Source organism: Manihot esculenta, chromosome 8 (assembly GCF_001659605.2).
Source record: "Manihot esculenta cultivar AM560-2 chromosome 8, M.esculenta_v8, whole genome shotgun sequence".
NCBI lineage: Eukaryota > Viridiplantae > Streptophyta > Magnoliopsida > Malpighiales > Euphorbiaceae > Manihot > Manihot esculenta.
In genome coordinates, this window is record NC_035168.2 from 38,695,230 (window position 1) to 38,716,081 (window position 20,852).

General features: G+C 34.8%; 4 protein-coding genes across 5 annotated transcripts; 2 read left to right on the top strand and 2 right to left on the bottom strand.

Moving 5' to 3' along the window:
- Nucleotides 1-2,585: 2,585 nt before the first annotated feature.
- Nucleotides 2,586-6,015, top strand: LOC110620921 (eukaryotic translation initiation factor NCBP). Its single transcript, XM_021764867.2, has 6 exons — nt 2,586-2,870; nt 4,393-4,488; nt 4,607-4,711; nt 4,833-4,910; nt 5,451-5,570; nt 5,660-6,015. The coding sequence occupies exons 1-6, from the start codon at nt 2,715-2,717 to the stop codon at nt 5,789-5,791; spliced, it is 687 nt and encodes a 228-aa protein (XP_021620559.1). The 5' UTR covers nt 2,586-2,714; the 3' UTR covers nt 5,792-6,015.
- Nucleotides 6,016-6,474: 459 nt separating this feature from the next.
- On the bottom strand, nt 6,475-9,925 carry LOC110620922 (superoxide dismutase [Cu-Zn] 2). Of its 2 annotated transcripts, XR_006351715.1 has the most exons (8): nt 9,723-9,925; nt 9,516-9,617; nt 8,992-9,087; nt 8,874-8,905; nt 8,556-8,631; nt 7,148-7,228; nt 6,940-6,993; nt 6,475-6,780 (listed from the first exon to the last, which is right to left on the bottom strand). XR_006351715.1 is itself a non-coding variant. In XM_021764868.2 (7 exons), exons 1-7 carry the CDS (start codon nt 9,811-9,813, stop codon nt 6,752-6,754), a joined length of 480 nt encoding a protein of 159 aa, XP_021620560.1. In that variant the 5' UTR covers nt 9,814-9,922; the 3' UTR covers nt 6,475-6,751. The 2 variants fall into 2 exon arrangements, 1 of the variants encoding a protein (XP_021620560.1); XM_021764868.2 differs by lacking the exon at nt 7,148-7,228 and having other exon boundaries at nt 9,723-9,922.
- Nucleotides 9,926-11,326: 1,401 nt separating this feature from the next.
- On the bottom strand, nt 11,327-12,438 carry LOC110621419 (ethylene-responsive transcription factor ERN1). The gene has a single exon (XM_021765699.2). The coding sequence runs from the start codon at nt 12,331-12,333 to the stop codon at nt 11,500-11,502; it is 834 nt and encodes a 277-aa protein (XP_021621391.1). The 5' UTR covers nt 12,334-12,438; the 3' UTR covers nt 11,327-11,499.
- Nucleotides 12,439-15,572: 3,134 nt separating this feature from the next.
- On the top strand, nt 15,573-18,218 carry LOC110620710 (transcription repressor MYB5). Its single transcript, XM_021764529.2, has 2 exons — nt 15,573-16,065; nt 16,751-18,218. Exons 1-2 carry the CDS (start codon nt 15,761-15,763, stop codon nt 17,367-17,369), a joined length of 924 nt encoding a protein of 307 aa, XP_021620221.1. The 5' UTR covers nt 15,573-15,760; the 3' UTR covers nt 17,370-18,218.
- The last annotated feature ends 2,634 nt before the right edge of the window (nt 18,219-20,852 follow it).

Sequence of the window (20,852 nt, forward strand, 5' to 3'; positions counted from 1 at the left end):
GAGACGGACAAGATACAGTTATGTGATTTCTTTGTGTTATGACGCATTTCATGAGAGCATGTAATTAATGAACTGTTTTCTATGTTTCTACTCACTGGGCTTTTTAGCTCACCCCTCTCCCCTAACCCCAGTGTTGCAGGTTCGAAGTCGATCGGGAAGTTTCAAGAGTTAAGGTCGTGCTTTTGTAATAGTAGTAGCTTTGCACTTTTAGTGTGGACATGTATTGTGATTGATATGTTGATTTGTAAGAGAATGTAATGTAAAGTTAATTGGAGTTATGTTTATGGTTTAGTATTGTGCTTGGCCCTAAGACTTGGTTAGTCCCTGTTTAATACATGATGTATGTTATGTGTTAGATGTTGAGTTATGTTTGAGCTAATCTTGTGGCATGTGTTGTTTACCACGTTATGGTAATGGATGAGGACCCTAGTGTAGGTCCATCGTTTGTGGTTTGATGCATGCACATGTTAGGTTCTAGTTCCTTGGATGTGACTCCGGCTTGATGTATGTTATGTTGAACCAGCTAGAGTTATGATTAGGACTCTAGTAGGGGGATCCTTTTAGGTTTCCAGTTATGTTGCATACAGGTCAAGTTCGGTATTTACATCAGATGTTCCAGTTTTTATGTTAAAGTTTTGATCATGTATGGGATTTGACCAGGTGATAGGATGTATGTTTGGCTTGCTACGGGTCCCGGCGGCCTTAAGCCGATCTGGATCCTAGCGCCGGTGGCGGTTCGGGCCGTTACGGTAGGGTATCGGTTTCCGGGTCGTTACAGGTTCGGTGGCCGAACATGGCTTCGGCGGCCGAACATGGCTTCGGCGGCCGAACTTGGGTTCTCCAGAATGGCAAAACCCGATTCGCCTCTCTCATCTAGCCTCCCAAAACCCTCCAAACTCATACTCAACACTCAAAAGCATGCATAAACACATCCTCAAGCATATAGGGGCATAAAACTAGCCTATACCCCAACAAACAACATCATAGCATCACATGTAACATTAAACTAACATAAACCCTAACATTTTACAACTAGCCTAAACATGCATTAAACACCCATAAAACCCCTTAAAACTTACTTAAAACCTAAAAGAAGAGGAGGATCTACACTTACCTCTTGAAAATCGAGAGGAGATGTGATCCCAAACTTGGAGATATGGAGGGATGAGCTCCGGGGGTCTCCAAGCTTCAAAACTTTGATCTTAGCTTAAAATCTTCAAAACAAAGGTAAAAACTCATAAAAATCATGAGAGACTTGAAGGAAAAGCACAAGATCGACAAGGGGTGGCGGAGACTCACCTTTTCCGGAAATGGAGAGAGAAAACTCGGGGGCCAAAAGTGCCTCCGCATCCGCCCCATGTTCAGCGGCCGAACATGAGGTTTGGCGGCTGAACCTGGGTTTTCCTTCAAGCTCTTTTCTTTTTCAAAACTCAATTTCTTTCTTCATTAAAATAATAAAAACATAAAAACATTTTAGAAAATCTTTATTTTACCCTTCTAGAAGGCTCCGACATCCAAGAATTCTGGATTCCAACGGAGATTCGGCCGGAAGGTAGGAATTCCGAAGCCGGGGTCTAGCCGGGTATTACAGTATTGTGCTTGGCCCTATTGATAGATTGTAATCCCTTTTGCACATGATCTTTATGTTAATATTTTTAATAATGATATATATTGAACCAAGCTTGATGTATGACATGTTAACCCAACTAGAGTATTTGATGAGAGCTCTAGTATGGGGTTTTTATGTATCCAGTTTTGATGTATGCTCAGGTCAAGCTTGGTATACGAAAAGTTTAAATTTTTATGAAAATGTATGATCATGTATGGGGTTTTATCAGGTATTCAGGATGCATAGTAGGCTTGCTACGGGTTCCGGCGACCTTAAGTCGATCTGAATCCTAACGCCGGTAGCGGTCCGGTTTCCGGGTTGTTACACACATGACTCTTCCACATTAATGAAATGTCTCCTCTCAATTATTGTCTATTGACTAAGAAACAACCATCAAAATATAAAAAATTATGAAAAAATTTCATACGAGAACTAAAAACTTTTGTTTTCATAAAAAATAAAATATTCGGTTTGTAACTAGAAACCAAATTCTTCAATGCAATAACTGTCCGAGAATTGCCGCCATAAATCTGCTAAACACGTTTGCATATTCTGAAAATTGATTTGTATGTGAGAAATATCTCTATCATACAGAAATCATAAGTGACGATCGGAATATTTCTGAAACTCTTAATAAGGACAACAACATGTTCTTTTTTATCGATAGTTAATTGACGCATATCATTTTTCAAGAGAAAGCGAAATAAAAAGTTAGTTTTAAGAAAAAAAACAGACTAGAATATCGAGACCACGGAAGAAAACTTGCGCTGAAATTAAAACCTACCATCTAATAAATAATAAGATTAAAAGTTCCAAAATGGATATATATATAATATTTTAAAATTGAATATTTTCTCGTGTAAATTCCACTTCTAATAAATAAAGTTAAACTATCCGAGTGCGGGAAATTTTATCACCGTTTCCAAACAGGCCACAAAAATCTGCAATCGAGTGAAATAAATGAAGCGTGTGTAGCTTTCCACTTCCTTTTCTCTCCGGTTTCCTCTTCGGCTCTTTCATCGTCTTCGCTGGACCTCAGAGAAACCCAATATAGAGGCATAAGATAGCGGTTTTGGGATTTGGGATTCAGCGAAAAAGCTTGAAAATGGAGATCACTGAGAAGAAGGATACAGAGAACAACACAAACAACAGCAATAATAATGCTCAAACGACATTGGATTCAGCATCACTTGAGAACATAGACAAAGAAGCCGAAGAACGCCAAGCACGCGACCTCAAAGCTGGGTTGCATCCTCTCAAGGTTCTCTCTTTCGCTCTTTTATGTGTCTATCTGTTGTTTAATTCTATATGATTAGATCTTCGGTCCCTGCTAGTTTTTGCAGTTTGATTATTTTGCTATGAATTAGAGGAATTATGAAGCCAATCAATGAATCATTTCCTATGATTTTTGTATTTTTTTTTTCCTGAAGTGGGTTATACTGGATTTATGCTACTAAGAGAAATTAAGGCTAAAGGCTAAGAAGTTGTTATTTTTTTGAAACCATATCTAAATCATTTCGTTATTTTTTAAGTTCGAGATCATCACTTGTGGTCTTTAATTTTTAGGTTTTTTTTTGAAAGGACAGGCCTTTAGTAAGTCTTTTAATTAATATATAGAATATTAGGATTGAACTTAGATGTCGGGCTTCAAAATATGGGTTGCAACTCTTTTGGAAAAGCTTCACATATGCTTGTTTAGATTATTAAGAATTTAACCCATTTTTGCTTGTTTAAGTTGGTAGCTCAACACAAACTTGATTTTCAGGTAATCAAATCGAGCTTGGAAAAAGAGCCACTGTCAATTTTACTTTGTCAATAAAGACTATAAGTATAAATCCATAAGTGCCTAGAATTCAAGCTTTACAATCATGGAAGCAAATGATTCAGTTAATGAAAAGTCTATTTGCATTGATGGCTGTATTATAATGTATCATTGTTTTATAATTGGATTCAAGAGTTTCATGTCTTTTTGTCTCTTTTATAATCCATATATCGATATTAAGTGCAATGAATTTTCAGGAAATGCACAAACTATAGCTTATGAACTGTCTGTGGGCCTATACTTTAGGCACCTATAAGGACAAACATTGACAAACGATTCCTGAGTGGGGAGACTTCAAATGGGAACGTCAAATGACCTTGTTCTAGAGTCTCTAATTGGAAAAAGGTGTAATTGGAGTTTCAAGTTTGGAATTTAAAGATAATTGTAGTTGCTTTGGAAACTTGAAGAAAAAAAAAAGAAATAGAAAAAAAAAGCAGAAAGGAAATGTTGTTAAATTTATTTGCTTAAGTAAGGTATAATTACAATTTAAATTAAGCATTTTAGATTCTCTTATTCTACAAGGGATGAGAAATATTTTTTGCGACTTTTACAATAGCAATAATGCCCAATTAGTTAATCTTCCAAGCACGTTCCATACAAGCATACTCTGTCTACAGAATTTAAAGTCCATTTCACTGTTGTGTCACTCAAACAATATGCAAATGGATTGAAACATTGTTCTTTCTATTTCTCTGCACATATCCTTACTTGCCCCTTTAATACATAAATTATAACCATGACAGTGGAAGCAAGGTCAACTTCTCTCTTTGGAATTGTCAATATTTTAGGGGCTTTAGAAGCCTATATCATCAGATCAAACTGTAATGTGCACTATATTACACCACAGTTGTAGTGTTTTACCTTTGCTAATATTGTGGTTGTACTCATATCTGTTTTATATGTATAATCCGTAATGGTTTTGTTCCAATGTGCTTACTGGGCTTTCCATGTTTGTGATCAGCACAAGTTTGTATTTTGGTACACTCGCCGAACACCAGGAGTTCGAACACAAACTTCATATGAGGATAATATAAAGAAAATTGTGGAGTTCAGTACAGTAAGTTCTATTGTCATTGAACATGTGGATTACTAGTTTAAGTTATGTACTCACTTAATTACAAGATGTTTTCCATGGTTCATTTTGCTAACCGGATCTTTGGCATTGCTTTATATAGGTTGAAGGCTTTTGGGTCTGCTATTGCCACTTGGCTCGGCCTTCATCTTTGCCTAGTCCCACTGATCTACATCTCTTCAAGGAGGGAATCCGTCCTCTATGGGAGGTCAAGTCATAAGCCTAACCTTGTGATGTGTTTTGGTTACCTGTTGTTTTGGTTGATAACTGCTGACAAATATTCTTATTTTTATGCTAAGCACAAGTAGTTTTAACATTTTATCTATCAGGATTCTGCAAACTCCAATGGAGGCAAGTGGATAATACGATTCAAAAAAGTTGTCTCTGGTCGCTTTTGGGAGGACATGGTAAGAGAAAAAGCTGAAATGAATATGTTTGTTGTTTGCAATATCTTTGCCCTTTGCTATTGCCTTTGACAATTTAGTGTTGCTTGAAAGTTTGCTTCATTTGTTGTTAAGATTTTGGTTCACCTCAGTATTCCCTATTTGTCCGACTGTTGCAGTTTTTGGAATCCCCAGTGATGTGCATACCAACTTACTTTGCATCACTATTTTATTTTGACACTTGCACTTGCTGCATTATATTTCAACTGATTTAGATTATTTTATCTAGAATTTCATATAGAACTAGTCAAAACCTCTACCTGTGGGTGCTTGATTATATGGCAGAAAGATGCTGCGTGGTAGGTACTGTTTACAGTTTTGACGCTGGGTAAATTTCTGTACTAGTTAGATGCATTCCACGTCACATTTTAGTTGCATCATGTGGCCCTCTTTTAGTCCACGCTCAGGAAAATTGTAAGGTTTAACCACTATAGTGTTGGCTTTTCCACTAAATTAGAAATGCTGGAATGGATCTTTATTATTTACTTTCACATGCAAATGCAGGTGCTTGCCTTAGTGGGTGACCAACTTGATTATGGTGATAACATATGCGGTGCAGTACTAAGCATTCGTTTTAATGAAGATATACTGAGTGTTTGGAATCGTAATTCCTCTGATCATCAGGTCTGCAATTACTGTTTACTAATTATTCTGTTCCCTCCTTTGGTGCACTCTATGCAACAACCCTTATTATTGCTTTTATGTTACATTAGGCTGTGATGGCTCTAAGGGATTCGATCAAAAGGCACTTAAAGCTTCCCCACAGCTACGTTATGGAATACAAGCCCCATGATGCGTCTTTGCGTGACAACTCATCATATAGAAACACATGGTTGAGAGGATAAAAGTATCAGCGGTTATGAAGCTGGATGAGCAATTGAAATGTAGAGGGTCCTTTCCGGGTCCCTGCTTCATACTTCTAGTTCATTCCCTGATCACGCGATCCTTCGGATGTCAAGTTTACAATTTAACTTGTGTGGTTCAATTAGTATCCTGTAGGTTTTAATGATACTGGCTGAAACAAAATGTTGCTTTCAATGAAATACCAGACTTGGGTTTGGATGTTACAGTTGTGAGTTGTTCACTGTGTTGCATGTATTATTAGATTCCAGCGCAAGGTTTGAGTATGGTTAAAAATGTCTGTTAGAATGCAAGGTTTGAGTATGGTTAAAAATGTCTGTTAGAACTAAGGCTAAAATCTGATGCAAGGGTCTGACGATAGTGGAGTGGGATTAGGGATTCTGCACGTCGTTTCCTAGACTATTTCAACAATGGCCACATGATTTTGAGCAAGAAATTGTAAAAAAGATCCAATTTAGGGCTATTATCCAGTATCGTTCAGGGTTCTGGAATTAATTTTACGTGTGATTGGTTAACAAGTTCAGAGGTAGTTTGTGGAGTCCGTTATGGCCATAAAAGCCCATGTCAACAGATCTCTGGAATTCTCATATCTCCTCTCTAAACCATCTAGAATTGCAGCAATCCTGTGCCACCTGCCTTACAATTTGTACTGGTATGAGCTACGAGGTCACTTGAAAACCAGCCTGAGTGGTCATGCAATTTATTAATTATGGAATAGAGACATCAATTGCCATATGAAAGTGTATCTTTCAGGTATCAGATGTAGTACAATAAAGCTTTCAAAGTCCATTATGATATATTGACAATTTGTTTATTGAGTGACTACATTACATAATTTTGAGTGAAATGCTACAACTTCAGCAATGTGTAATTGACAGGCCCAGCAAAATTTACGAAAATTTTCTTTCTTCATTTTCCTTTTCCCAGAAAAACATCTTATCAATCTAAACAGATGATTGAAGTCCAATGATGCCTGCCAAACTCAATGTCAGACATGTCAGACTTCCAGATAAAAGTGAAAGGGTTTAATTAAATAAAGAAAATGCAATCATAGGTCACAGTTAATAGATTTCATCTCCTAGAAGTTACTAAAATTTGCAACATTCAAAAAAAGGATAAACAGAAGTATTACCACATCCAACTCTGGCACCAGCATTCCCAGTAGTCTTGCTAAGTTCATGTCCACCTGAGCATCAGTTTTTGTAATTATATATATGGTCTAAAAACTCAGAAACATGATCCAATATGTGGTAATGTAATAATCTATTTTAATATTGTTAACAAATTATGAATATGAAAATGCAATACATACACACACACACACACACACACAAACGTACATTTCCATGAAAGCAAGACTCCAATCCAAACTGATATTTCAACCTCCTCAAATGGCTATCCAAAAATGGGCAACACGGTTCCTGTTAAACTTATAACGTTACCTCCAAATAGCCAATAGCTGAACCACAGATGCGAGAAGCTAACTCGCTCGCAAACACAAAATCACCATAAACCAAGAATATCTACCCATTCGGACAATGGCACCCAAATGTATTTACTTTTCATATACTTCTTTGTGCATAAAAAAAATCAAATAATATAAAGTTTTCCTTTCATCTCAAAATGACTGAAAGGCTTGTCCTTAAGGATGCATTAGATTGATTGTGTTTGGATAGGAGAGGTTTCAAAGTGATATTTTAGTTTTGATGTCTGTGGTGTATAAATTTTCTTTGATCGGATTGATTAATTAAATGGACATAGATTCCTGCATATATATGATAATTTATTTGAGGATGAATCTGAAGAACATACTAACAAGGTGTAAATTCAAAATATCGTCTAAGATTTGGTTACATAATTTCATTTTCCCCCCCTCTTTTCTATGAGTTCAAATACTTGCATAAATAGAAATAAAAACTCCAAATCCTTAGATTTCAAAATTCTATCCAATTCAATCTTACGAAATTTTTCTACAGAAAAAACTGCAAGTGTAACACCATTACTAAATTAGCCCTCCTAGACCCTTCTCAAGTGAAACCAAACTACGCAATAGTCTTTCTGTATCACCCTTTTATTTCACTACAGGCTATATTCTTGTAAAACAACTTTCTTCATGCAAAGTCTGGGACGGTGAAAGGTCAGGCCAACATGATCATTCTAAGCTTAGACAATATATAATTGTATACATATTATATGTATTTTTATACAGAATATGAGCTCAGTTGAAGGAATGCCTCAGTGAGCAATAAGTCATAGCCTTGGAAAACAATTAGACGCCTCATAATCAAATAACTCCACCAAGGTTAAGAATGCAGACAATATTTAGAAGTGAAAGAAAACTCCACCATGAAGATCTACGCTAGCTTACACTGAGGGTGTGATGCACTACTAAATAAATTAGTTGGTAAATAGGCATATCAGAATAGAGGCTTCTACAAAATGCAGAAGAAAACTCACTGAATTATCATATGAGCAGAAGCTATCATAACATTGAAATTTCATAAATGAAGGTCTATCAATTTAACAAATGTTGAGCAACTGGCTACAGATATGCAATGATGCTGAATTGCTGATTAACAATTACGTCACACCATAACATGATAGGCATAAGCATAGCAGAAAGAGGAACTGTATTTTGTCAGGTGTTGCCAAGGATTTGGTCCTCTGCTAAACTAGTCCACCAGGTCCAAGGATGCAAGAAAAACGTAGTATGCTGATGTTTGTGCAAAAAATACATAAAACATTTACCTTTTCCAAGATCATCAGGATCAGCATGCACAACAACCGCCCTCCCCAATATGGAATGTGGCCCACTCAGTGGTATCTACAAGTTGAAAACAAGAAAGAGTATTCAGATTCAAGGTAAAAATTTCATGAAACCATGGATTGGAGAACTCAAAGGAGAACTGTAAATGCCAGCATACAGATCATGTTGTTTGCAATTAATACAGCATTTGGTCATTTAATATATAGATCATCATAACACTTCCAATTGCTATCATGAAAACAGTGAAGAGACACAATAGACAACAAAATGCCTCTTCCCTTAAGTTATTTGTGAATTACCTGCATGTCCTTAACTGAGATCTCAGCTATTCCTGTGACATGCAAATTAAGCTAAACCATTACAACTATGTCTTGTCCAACTTAGCAAACTACATTGGATACAAGAAATTGCATATACCATCTGAGCCAGCAAAAATGTTGCCCAAATCCCCTGCGTGACGTTCTTCATCCGCTGGACTTCCATGGTCCTTCTTCAATGGATTGAAATGAGGTCCTAATGTTCAAGTAAGAAGTAAGATAATTAAAAGACATAGTAACCACAGATTGCAATTCCAGTCAATAAAATAAACTGTAATTAGGAATTTAGAGCAATGAGCTTAAAATCAAATAGGAATTTGCATTTGGCATTTGGGAACATTCAAGCTTAACATACTTCAGAAGAGAGAGTGAGTGACAGGACATCTTAACTGCAGCCCACAAATTAAACCCACTTACAAGATAACAAAAATCGAAACCATATTGGTTAAATTCAAAAACCCAGCTCAAATTCAACAAAAAGGAATAGATAAAATGCGCCGGAAAAAAGAAACTTTGGAAAACGAAAGAACACCAAAGAGAAAGAAATTAAGTCTAAAGACACTTTCAAACCCAGAGAATTTATACTTCAGTATTTACAGAAGCACGGATAAGGAGACTGAATACCAGTGGAATTACAGCCATTGGTGGTGTCACCAAGAGCATGAATATGGAAGCCATGAAGGCCTGGTGATAGGCCTGTTATCTTCCCTGTGATATGGGTAGGCCCTGTATTACGGGTATTGGCATAATCAACAAAAAAACAAAAAAAATAAATCCACTATTTAAGCTTAAAGAACACACATACACACAGAGGAAGAGAAAGGAACAGACCATTGGGGCGTTGGACGAACTGAAGAGAGCCTTTGACATGGGGTTCTCCGGTGATGAGTGCCACCGCTTTCACAGCACCTGCTCCTGCCATTTCTAATGTTTTGTTCCGCAACTAATTCGTCAAAGTAAGCATCTCCGCTCTCCGTTTGGCCTATCTACAACAAATTCTGGAAGCGCCTTGCTTGTCCTATCCTCTTTCTAGTTTAGATAGATAGCGGTCGTTCGATGGTAACTAACTTAGAAGTCGTTTTGTAAAACGGACATGAAATGACATGTCGTATAAGGCTAACGATTTACGTTTTGCAGCTGGCACGATACGACAAGCCGTCACCTTGGATACTAACCCTGTAACCCATGATTGGATGGCGAGAAAATCATTGAGAGAAAAATAATTTTATTTTTCATTCAATTTTTATCTGGGTGAGAGGAAACTAGAGAGGGAAGAAAAAAATTTTATAATATACTCTCATTTTCTCTTTAAATTGGAAAAAAAAAATGGAAGAAAAGTTTATATATCCATCGTTTGATTGTAATATTAAAAAAATAATAAATGACAATAAATTTTAGAAAATTTTGGTGTATGAATAAGATTACTAAAATTTAGTAATTGAATTAATTTTTTTTTAAAAAGGAGGTATATCATGTTTCAGAAATATGAATAATATAATATAATATTTCTTTATAAATAAAATATTTTCTATTGATCAATTTGTGTAATCTCAAATTTCAAAAATATGAAAATATTTTTTTGGAAAATAAACATGAGTATTCCAACTCAAGCTCAAAAGTGTAGCATTTAAGAGTAGAAAATAAGGTATAAAAATGCAAAAAGATTTTAATTAAAAAACTAACAAATTGCCTGATCTAAGGGAAGATAGAATTTGGAAAAATATCTGTTCTTTATAAAAAAAATTCTCTGTTTTTGCAGCAAGAAATGTGTCTGTACATCAAGCAATGATATCATCTGAAAGTGACTGGGAGCGTTAGCTATGCCGGATAAAAGGAGGCCAATCCACCTAATCCACAAATCTGGGCATGACCTTCAACTCCTAGCAATGGCAACCCTTCATGGCAATCTGCTGTCTGATAGATCTTTTTTTAAATAAAAAAAATTGTAACATCTTGTGCTGGTTTCACAACTACTGAAATCTGAAAATTGCAAACACTTATCAGGAAACACACTTCAAAGAATATATATGATTCTTTCTCTGATATTTTTTCCATGTAATTACTCATAGTTTTCAAGATTGTAACTTTCTTAGGTTGAAGAATCTGAACAGAATCCACCTTTCATTGTAAAATGCCAACTTCAACTTCAACTTCTACGAATATTGCTGTCAGCAACAATGATTGAAAGTATTTTCTAAAAAAGTCAAGTGTTAGCATGTCACAGGCGTTTGAGCTTTAGGTAACTTTAGCATAAACTGCCACTTGATTGTTTGAATGGTCATTGGCTGTAGGGTCCTTGGAGAGTTCCCCATTTGAGGTTGCAACATGCTTTTCAATGTTAGACAAACAGATAACTTCTAAAATTGTAAACCCCAAAGTTTTTTTTATTAGTTTTTTAAAACAAGTTGTCAGACATGATTGCTTAGACTTTGCACTCATCGATAATTACGAAGACTTTCTTGAAACACAAGAGATAACTAATTCCCGTAAATTATGCCCTTAGCATTTTCTAAACAGCAGCTGAACAAGTTTCTAACTGATGTCTGTTCTTCTATCTTCGCAGCCCATCATATAAAAACAAAAAAGGGAAAAAAAGAGAATAGAGTAATTAATATATTGGTGGGAGATCCCAGAAAGCTTCAACAGGATCATGAACTGTTTCCATATACTCCTGCACTCCATTCATGGCATATAAAGATGCTGATATCTGTCTCTCCACTTTCATCCTATCAAATTCTGTGAACTCCAGATGACTTGTAATTGTTTCCGGCAACAGCGTATGTCTGGGGAAGTCCAGAACCTCCTGAGAAAATGGAAACCTGTCAAACCCAGGTCCAGAACTCCATGAAAGATCAGAAGGTGAAGAACCCAATTCAAATTCCTCTCTGCAATTGCTCATGTCTGGTTTGTAGACATTATCAAAGAACTGGGTATCATTGATTATCTCATTAGAAGGAGTATTGGTATCACTGGCGCTGCTGCTACTGCTAAGGGTACTGTTTGATGGTGTAGAGACTTCAAGATTTTCCCTGCTGAGGATACTGGTTGATGGGGTGGAGATTTCAAGATTTTCCTCTTCCCTTGGCTGTTCTTGTCCTGATTTCTTATTGTTGAGAAGATTTCGAATCCTGGAAGCAAGAGGAGAATCCAAGGAGACATGAGTGATGAAGTTGGTGCGAGTATTTGATCCGCGAAGAAGACAGGCAGCTTGATCATAAGCTCTTGCAGCTTCTTCAGCTGTCTCAAAGGTGCCGAGCCACATCCTTATCTTTTGTGTCGTGTCTTTGATCTCAGCGACCCATCTCCCTGAAGGCCTTTGCCTAACACCAACAAACTTGTTGTTGTTGTTGTTAGACTTATTTCTTCCCTTGAATTTGCTTGTCTTGTTCATCAGAACACCAGATTTCTTATGCTGCTTTTGTTGTTGGAACTGAATTTCCATTGAGAATTTTGTACAAGAAGAAGAGATAACAACAAGAAAATTGAGCTTTTCTACCACTCCAAAGAAATATCTAGTGCCTGTCTACATGTCCTTGGTTGATTTTCAATGGATATATATATATATAGTTTAAAGGTTCCCTTGAGTTTTCTAGGAGCAATTTGGTGGAAAGGGGATAGAGAAATACAAGGTTGTCTTTTTGTGGTTGTAAGCTTGTAGCTATCACATTTTCCAATGTAGACAACTTACCTCTCAAATGAGAATCCTTTCTCTTGCATTAGCCAAAATGACTGGCTTGTCCTCACATTTGCTTGTGATGGAAATTTAAAGGCATGGTTAATGCAGCCAGTCAAAGAATTTCATTAACATAACGGCAGTATGAAAAGAATGAAACACCCCTTTCTCTATTTGCAAGAAAATCAAGTGTAAACAAGAATTTAATAAATTTATATTACAAATTGAGTTCAGAAACCCCATTTTTAAATATTAATAACTTCATAATTTATTTCCATAGAACCCCACTTAAGAAAATAACAGGAAAGAGTATGAAAAGAACTTGGAAACTGTTTGGGGGCATAAAAGTCATTACACAAACACAAAGGGTTAATCCCAAGTGAGAAAAGGGGACAAAACATGGGACATAAACTAGGTATCTTAGCATACTAATTGCCCAAAAGTTTTTTTTGTTTTGGTTTTCTCTTCTCTCTAACTTGGTCAACTTATGACAAGAGAGAGCTGAAGGCTCAAATGGCTGCCACTTGGAGGCAACAAAATGAAGCTGAAGATAACCCAAGAAGCAAGATCCAAACCATGGTACAGGAGAAAAACACAGACCTGGTCAAGTGCTAAGCAGACAAAGAATATCATCGTGCACGCTGCGTTGGTTCTAACCTCTTCTTACATCACCATGCACAACTTCTTCTATCTTTGCATTATATTAATTGTATTAATACTTATCTAATTAAGATAATAATTATGATTATACTTATCAGATAAGACTATTAATTTGATTATCTAAGTATGATTTCAAAATACTAATACTAATAATAATAATAAATTCGAATTTAATTATGGAAAAATTACTTTTTAGTTCTTGAGGTTTAACGTAATTAACACTTCTGTCTCTCTATTTTGGCGACCCAACACTTAAGTCCCTCACTTTCTATTCTGTCCAAATTCGCAATCCTTCCGTTCATTTAAACCGTTTGGTCAAAGAGTCAAATGTGAGAGGTGATAATTTTTTCCAAAAATACCCTTCTCTCAATGTGAAATCCTAATTTTTTTTCTTTCATGTTTTCTTCAGTTGCAGAAAGGGTAGGCTCCAATTGCAGAAAAGGTAGGAAGAAGAAGAAGAAGAGGTATTTGGATTTAGGTTTTGTGATTTTGAAATAGCGGAATTTTTAGTGAGGGTTAATTTTGTCAATTTACGTGTTCCAAAATAGAGGGACATAAGTGTTAATTACGTAAAAATTCAGGGATTAAAAAATAATTTTTCCTTTAATTATAAAAAATTTTTAAATTTTAAGAGAACACGTTTTGATTAATAGACATATTCGATGTAAATACATATTAATCGAATCAATAAATTTCAAATATTAAATTATATATACTAAAATAATACACAGCAGTTTGAGGAGGCAAATGGAAAATTGTAGAAAGAGTCATGAATTGAATAGTTTGCGGACATTGTGAACAGCAGAGACATGGTCCCTTTCGGTGTCTTGCACTTTCGCAAAATGCTTAACTAGATATAGAAAGATGCTTTGTGCAAAAACAATAATCATAATGAGAATGAATAAATAAATAGAAAGATGCCACATTTGGTAAAAACCCTAGGGGACCATCTATATCTAATTATGATATTTGAATCATTTATCTATTTTTTAAAACAAAGTGGGTAAACATGATATGTCACCAATTGAGCCTGCTCTTTCACGAGAATCCTTTTGCTCCTTTCTTATTAGCTGGTCTTTGTCATTCCTTTGGTTTCAATTCAAAAAAGTGTTGGGCTCCCCTCTCCTCTCCTCTTAAAATTAATTTTTGTGTAAAGTTAGCCCGGCCCATTTCTTAAAATGTTAAAATGATATAAGAGTAAAGTTGCTTTTATGGCTCCAAGGATGACCAAGTTGATGCTAGTGTGGCAGGCAGCAACGTCTCCTGAAGTTGCCTCAATAGCTTAACCATACAATGCATCTGTACTCTGTAATGTATTGTTGTTTTCTACCCCAAAGATATACACTAAAGATTTTTTTTTATACCCACAAAAGATGCATTGTATGGTCCAGATTATAAAGCCCATAAAACTTTTACAACCCAAATTCATCGACCCAATTCAAATCAAGTCACAGTGGAAACAACTCAACCCAATCCATTGCCAAAACATTTGGGCCATTGACATATCGCCAAACAAATGGAGCACAAACAACACAACACTAACAAAATCATAAGGCTAAGCTCACCGGCATTCGCAGAAAGCTTGAGAGAAGCTAAATGCAAACAGTCCGACTGAGCAATCTCTGGAGTTGCCACTGCTATCCACACACAAGAGTTTCCATCAACTGAAATCTCAAAAACCCAATTAGAAGAGCATCCGCTACAAACAAGAGAATCCCTCTATCAGAGATTCATAAATCTAAAAATCAAAGCTACCCATAAGTTTTTTAAAAAAAAAAAACACTATAACTTTAATACGAATTATACGAAAAAAATACAGGGGATTCTGAGTCTTCTACAAGCTTAAATCCATTTTAACAGTGCTATATAAAAAACAGCTATATCATTTTATTTTTATACAATGGAAAAAGTATTAGGTCACAATAATAAATTAACAACAATTCATATTAGGTATTTGGAGTTTTTATAATTTTTTATATCATTTAATTATTACATTAAAAATATATTTTTCAATAATATTCTGATGGTCTCTAAAAATAACTTTGCCTTTAATTTTAAATATGGATTAAAGAAATGCATTTTTTAAATGAAGAAAATATGATTAATATAAAGTGTTTAGCTAAATTCCTATTTGAGATGATAAAAAAAAATTAAATGGTATTACAAATTTTTAAAAATTATTTTAATATTATTGATAATAGTATGTTATTGCATATTTTTATTGGTTATTTGCTTTGAGTATCAATTTACCAGAAATTTTTATATATATATAAATAAAAACTATGAGAATTTTTTTTTTTTTTTAAAGAAAGTGCCACTGTTGGAAACTTAGTCCAGATAAACTTGTTTCCAGATTCCTGGATCCACCTTTTCTTTCTCTCTCTTGACCTTTATGTCTCCTTTGTCTATAAATCAAAACCACCACCTCCCCAACACCTCACTTGTCGAGAATCCAAGCAACGCGAGCTCAGGGACTCCCTCTGTAATATTCAAAGCGGAAGAGAAAGCGATCAAAGAAGGGTTTTAGTTATTGACTATGAAGAACCCATCTTCGCCCATCTCCAGGAAGACTACCACTACTACTACTACACCATGCTGCACCAAAGTGGGAATAAAGAGAGGGCCTTGGACTCCAGAAGAGGACGAGCTCTTGTCCAGCTACGTCAAGAAGGAAGGAACTGGACGATGGCGTACGCTGCCTAGTAGGGCGGGGCTGCTTAGATGTGGAAAGAGTTGTCGCCTCCGGTGGATGAATTATCTCCGTCCTTCTGTTAAGAGAGGCCGTATTGCTCCAGATGAGGAAGATATCATTCTTAGGCTTCATAGGTTGCTCGGTAACAGGTATATACACATGATTAATTGGATTATGGATTAGGAACTGTCTGAGCTAATTAATTAATTTTGTTTGTTTATGTCAGGCTGCAAGATCTGCTGTTGTTTTACTGATTTGTTATAAGTTACAGTATTTTCTTCTTTTTCTTCTCCCCTCCTTCTGTTGCTTTTTAGGGTTTCTTCTGTGCACTCTCCCTCAAGACACTTTTGAGCATCAATATTACGGATATTCTTAGAATTGGATCAGTTATTACATTAGGGTTTCTGCCTTTTTCCTTTTTTTTTTTTTCCTCTTTGAGATGGGTCATCAGTTTGTCACTTTTCTTTCCATATCTCCTCGAGTTTTCCCTTTAAGATATTATAATTTTAGATTCTTAAGCCTTTTCAAATCATCTAAAGTTCCAAAATTAGCTTCTGTTGTAGAGTATCATTTCGGTTCTTCACTGTCTCTCTCTTTTTCTGAGTAAAGGTAGATATATTGGTAGGTAAGAGTTTATGGTAGTTCAAGAATCCCATGGACATGATGAGATATATTTGCAATCGATCGAGCTTTTGAATGTCAACTTCTGATTACTGGTTCCAAAATTTTGAAGTATTAATCTTCTTTTTATCTTGTTTTGTTTTTGAGGTTTTTGAGTCATTAATTGCATAATCATTTAGAATTTTTCTGGTTAATTTTTAATTTTCGCTTCAGGTGGTCCTTGATAGCTGGGAGGATTCCAGGACGCACAGACAATGAGATCAAGAACTACTGGAATACCCATCTTAGCAAGAAGCTGATTAGCCAAGGGATTGATCCAAGGACCCACAAGCCATTGAACCCTGACCATAATTCCTCTCAGTTTGCCAAAGATCCAAACCAAAATTCAGGCCCGAAATCTGTTAATTTAGAAGAAACTGGCAGGACATATCGAGTTATGGCCACCAAAGTGAGCCAAACTTTCAATATGACTAACCTGGATCATTATCAAAACCCAGAAGTTGTCGAAGATGGTAACGATAACCGGCTGAATGATAATTGTGATGCTCTAGTTATGGAGTTACAAAGTGATCAAGGACACAGCAATGAAGAATATCATTTCAATGGAAATGAAGATGAGGATACTTTTTCTTCGTTTCTGGAATCTTTGATCAATGAAAATGAAAATCTCTTCTTGATCAATCAACAACAGCAGCAGCAGCAGCATCCTAATATGATTGCACCTCCGGTTCAACACGGTGTTTTTTCTGCACAGCCATTCAATAATACTGCCACATGGGAAGTTGAAGTTGCACCTTCAATGGCTGCCTTAGGTGACGAGATGCTGCTTTAACTTGAGTCATTATCCAGCCTGCTTTATATATAAAGCATCCACTTCGATAAGTGCATTAAGAAAATCAAATAGGCTTCGACTTCTAGATATCATCTAATTTGTGTAATATTTTTGTCTTGTTCTTCTATAGTTGTGCTTCTACCTACTCCTGCATATACACATATGTACACATGATGGTTGCCGTTAAGTTGATATAGGACAAGTATGTGGTACTTGTAATTAAGGACTCTGTTTACTGCATGCATGCATGTGCTAAGTCTTTATACATCTCAAGCTCTGTGCAGACTTCCAACTCTTCTCCTCTCTCTCTCCCTCTCACACACACACACACACACACAAACACACAAGACAAATTTCTAGTTCCTTGCTCTCCCCACACCCACACAAACAAAGGACAAATTATTGCTTATACATGGTCTATTGTGGACTGGAAGGCACACATATATAACAATGTGATCCATATATTTATAGAAAAAATCTGTTTAGACGTGATTTACATAGATCTAGAACGGTATCGTATTTATGTCTTTGTCTCATCTGAACTAGATTTTTTATTTTTATATTGTATAAGGTTCATGATAGATTATAACTATATAAGTTTTCCGCCACACACTTCCAAGATGCACACATGAGTTTGTTTAATGCAATTACTTAGATATTTTCCTCATGCAGAAAGTATGCATTATCGAAATGATTTGCTTAAACATGACGAATGCAGGCAAAAATGTTTTACATGTTTTGCATAATAGATTTGTTAATCACATAGGATATATTGCAAGAGACTTCAATTTGAGTAATATTGGCGTTTATTTCAAAAGGTTTATTCACATAGATAATTAAAGATTGAAACTGTTAGTGTGCAAATGAGAGTTTGTTAGCTAGCTACAGGCTACAGGCTACAGGCTACAGGCTACAGGCTACAGGCTACAGGCTACAGGCTACAGGCTACAGCTAGCTTATTACAACTATGTACAGAAAATGTATGCTACATAAGTTATCTTTATCTTATATAATCCTCACTAGAAGTTATGAATTTCTAAGTCATGCATGCGTAAATTGTATAACATCTATTTTAGCTCTACTGTTTCAATTATGAGTATCTGATTATTTTTCATCTTATAAGTGGATAAAATATTAAGTTCGAGTCTCTACTGTTATACTCGACTATTTTATCTCATTCGTAAATTAAAAAAAAAAAAACTAAATTTTCAATGTTGAGAAATCAAAGCCATGTGCATATATGTCTATTTATCTTAAATTTAAACATCATTCTATCATAAATACATTTGAGAAGGTGTTTTTATCGATAATAAAACCTAATGCATTCAATATGTTGTACTTATGAAGATCATGCAAAATTTGTAAAATAAGCAATTATTAAAGTAATTAATGACTCGTAATTTGAATAATAGCATAAAATTATTAATAAAATTTAGATTCAACATTCATGCTAAACATGTTTATGTGTTGGATTAAGGCTTTTGATAATAATGGGTGTATCTTCATGATAATTTAATGGATGTAGAAACTTAAGTTGTTGAATTTTATGTATTTATTATATTTATATTTCATTTGTTTTATAGAAAATATATTTTTAAAAATTATTTTTTATATTTTTTTGTGTTTAAATCATAAAAAGAATTTAGTTAAAAAAATATTTTTCTCATTAAAAAAATAATTATTTTAAAGAAAATAATTTTTTTTAAAAAAAAAGTTTTTACGTCTTTAAATTCTTATTAAAATCTCAATATATAAATTTGTTTAATATTTTAAAATTAAAATTAAATAATAAAAAATAAATTATTTTATTAAAAAATATTTTCTACTAAAAATATAAATACTTTTTAAATATAAATTATTTTTTATAAATAAATAGAGTATTAATTAAAATCTTGATGCTAATGAATGTGGAAAATTATTATTGTTGTCATTGTTATTTTTAATGAGGATAGAAAATAATTATTATTGTTGTCATTGTTATTTTTAAACACGTGTACTATTTGGCTTAGGTTACACCAAAGCCATTGCCTTACCAACATTTGTTTCATATCTACTCAGTGAACTTTGATTATTGAGTGGAATTCAATAAAATTTCACATTAATAATTGAGATATAATTAATTACAATTTCAATGGTGATTTTATAACTTTAACTAAAATTCAAATACTTTAACTAAAATTCAAATTATAAAAAAAAATTATTTTTTGCCGCCTTAAATAAAGAAAATGAGATAATCCTAGTAAATTTTCAGTTTCTATTTTAAATAAAGGAAATACAAAACCTAATCTTCTTACGATTAAAATTTGGTTTTTGGCAAAAGAAAAGAAATAAAGAAGGAAGTTAAGAGGTTGTCGATGTTGTTTAATAAATGAAGGGCAGATAAATGGTATTGAAAATGACAGGTTGATGCAAGGAATTGAGTAGGTGAAGCATGCATGGCTTCCCCCGTTTGACCTGTGGGTGACTCCACCATATCTTTCTACACATTACAACATTAACCTTTCAAAAAGTTTCTTCCCATCCAACAAAACATAACTATAGCAACAACATTCGATCAAAATTAACCTAAATAATTTTTAAGTTCAATTTCAATTAGATTTAGAATAGTTCTTTCAAATCATAAATTCCTTAAATTTACCTTTTCCATCTATGTAAGATCTCAAGTCACTGGATGTCACATTACAATTCATCAATCCACCGTTAATAGAAATTCCGGTAACACTCGTGCACTCTCCCTCCCTCCGCCATCTCTCTCTCTGTGTAATAAGACTGGAAACTACATAGTTAATTAATACATGCAAGATCACAAAAGATATATGAAAAGGGAAAAAAAAAAAAAAACTAAACACTAGCAAGCAAAGAAGCACGATCAAGGAGTATTATTAAAACTGCGTACTTTCAACGATTGGCACAATTGATCGAACACATGCAAATCAAGAAAGAATAATTAAGAACGAAAGAGAAAGGACCTAATTTCCATTGCCAAAAGCTTGATAAAGGAGAAGCAACCAATAAGCTTTAAAAAGTAGTGTAAACTAACCTGGGAAATGTGAAGCTCCAGAATTCTCGGTTGGTTGGCTGATTGAAAGCCGATTACTTGTGTGGAAGGACAGCATCATATGTCATACGATCTCGACAGGTTAATGAAGAGGAAATTAAGGAAGAACTTTTTGATTTTGCTGCAACGAATGAATGAGATTTAACTTAATTTATCGATGTCAGAATGCTCATCAGACGAGTGGGCAGTGGCTGACCCAACATTCTAAGCTTAGAAGCTCGGCTCATGGACACAAGGACCTACCCTTCTTTTGCATCTTTTATTTCAATTGCCAATTATTTCTTTTAGTTTTAGATCTTCTACTTAGGGGAGGTTGTAAGTATGAGTTGGGTGGTAGGACCTCCAGGGAGTTAACGGTAAGACCTTTCTAAGTTTGCTCTCCCAAAGGCTCTAAGAAGCCGGCGAGCGTTGCCCCTTCACCTCTT

Coding starts and splice junctions, on each gene's coding strand:
- LOC110620921 (XM_021764867.2), top strand. CDS start 2,715: ATGGAGATCACTGAGAAGAAGGATACAGAGAACAACACAAACAACAGC. Junction 4,489..4,606: donor AAATTGTGGAGTTCAGTACA/GTAAGTTCTATT, acceptor TGCTTTATATAG/GTTGAAGGCTTTTGGGTCTG. Junction 4,911..5,450: donor GTCGCTTTTGGGAGGACATG/GTAAGAGAAAAA, acceptor ATGCAAATGCAG/GTGCTTGCCTTAGTGGGTGA.
- LOC110620922 (XM_021764868.2), bottom strand. CDS start 9,813: ATGGCAGGAGCAGGTGCTGTGAAAGCGGTGGCACTCATCACCGGAGAA. Junction 9,618..9,722: donor GTTCGTCCAACGCCCCAATG/GTCTGTTCCTTT, acceptor CCCGTAATACAG/GGCCTACCCATATCACAGGG. Junction 6,994..8,555: donor TCCTGATGATCTTGGAAAAG/GTAAATGTTTTA, acceptor ACTGATGCTCAG/GTGGACATGAACTTAGCAAG.
- LOC110621419 (XM_021765699.2), bottom strand. CDS start 12,333: ATGGAAATTCAGTTCCAACAACAAAAGCAGCATAAGAAATCTGGTGTT.
- LOC110620710 (XM_021764529.2), top strand. CDS start 15,761: ATGAAGAACCCATCTTCGCCCATCTCCAGGAAGACTACCACTACTACT. Junction 16,066..16,750: donor CATAGGTTGCTCGGTAACAG/GTATATACACAT, acceptor TTTTCGCTTCAG/GTGGTCCTTGATAGCTGGGA.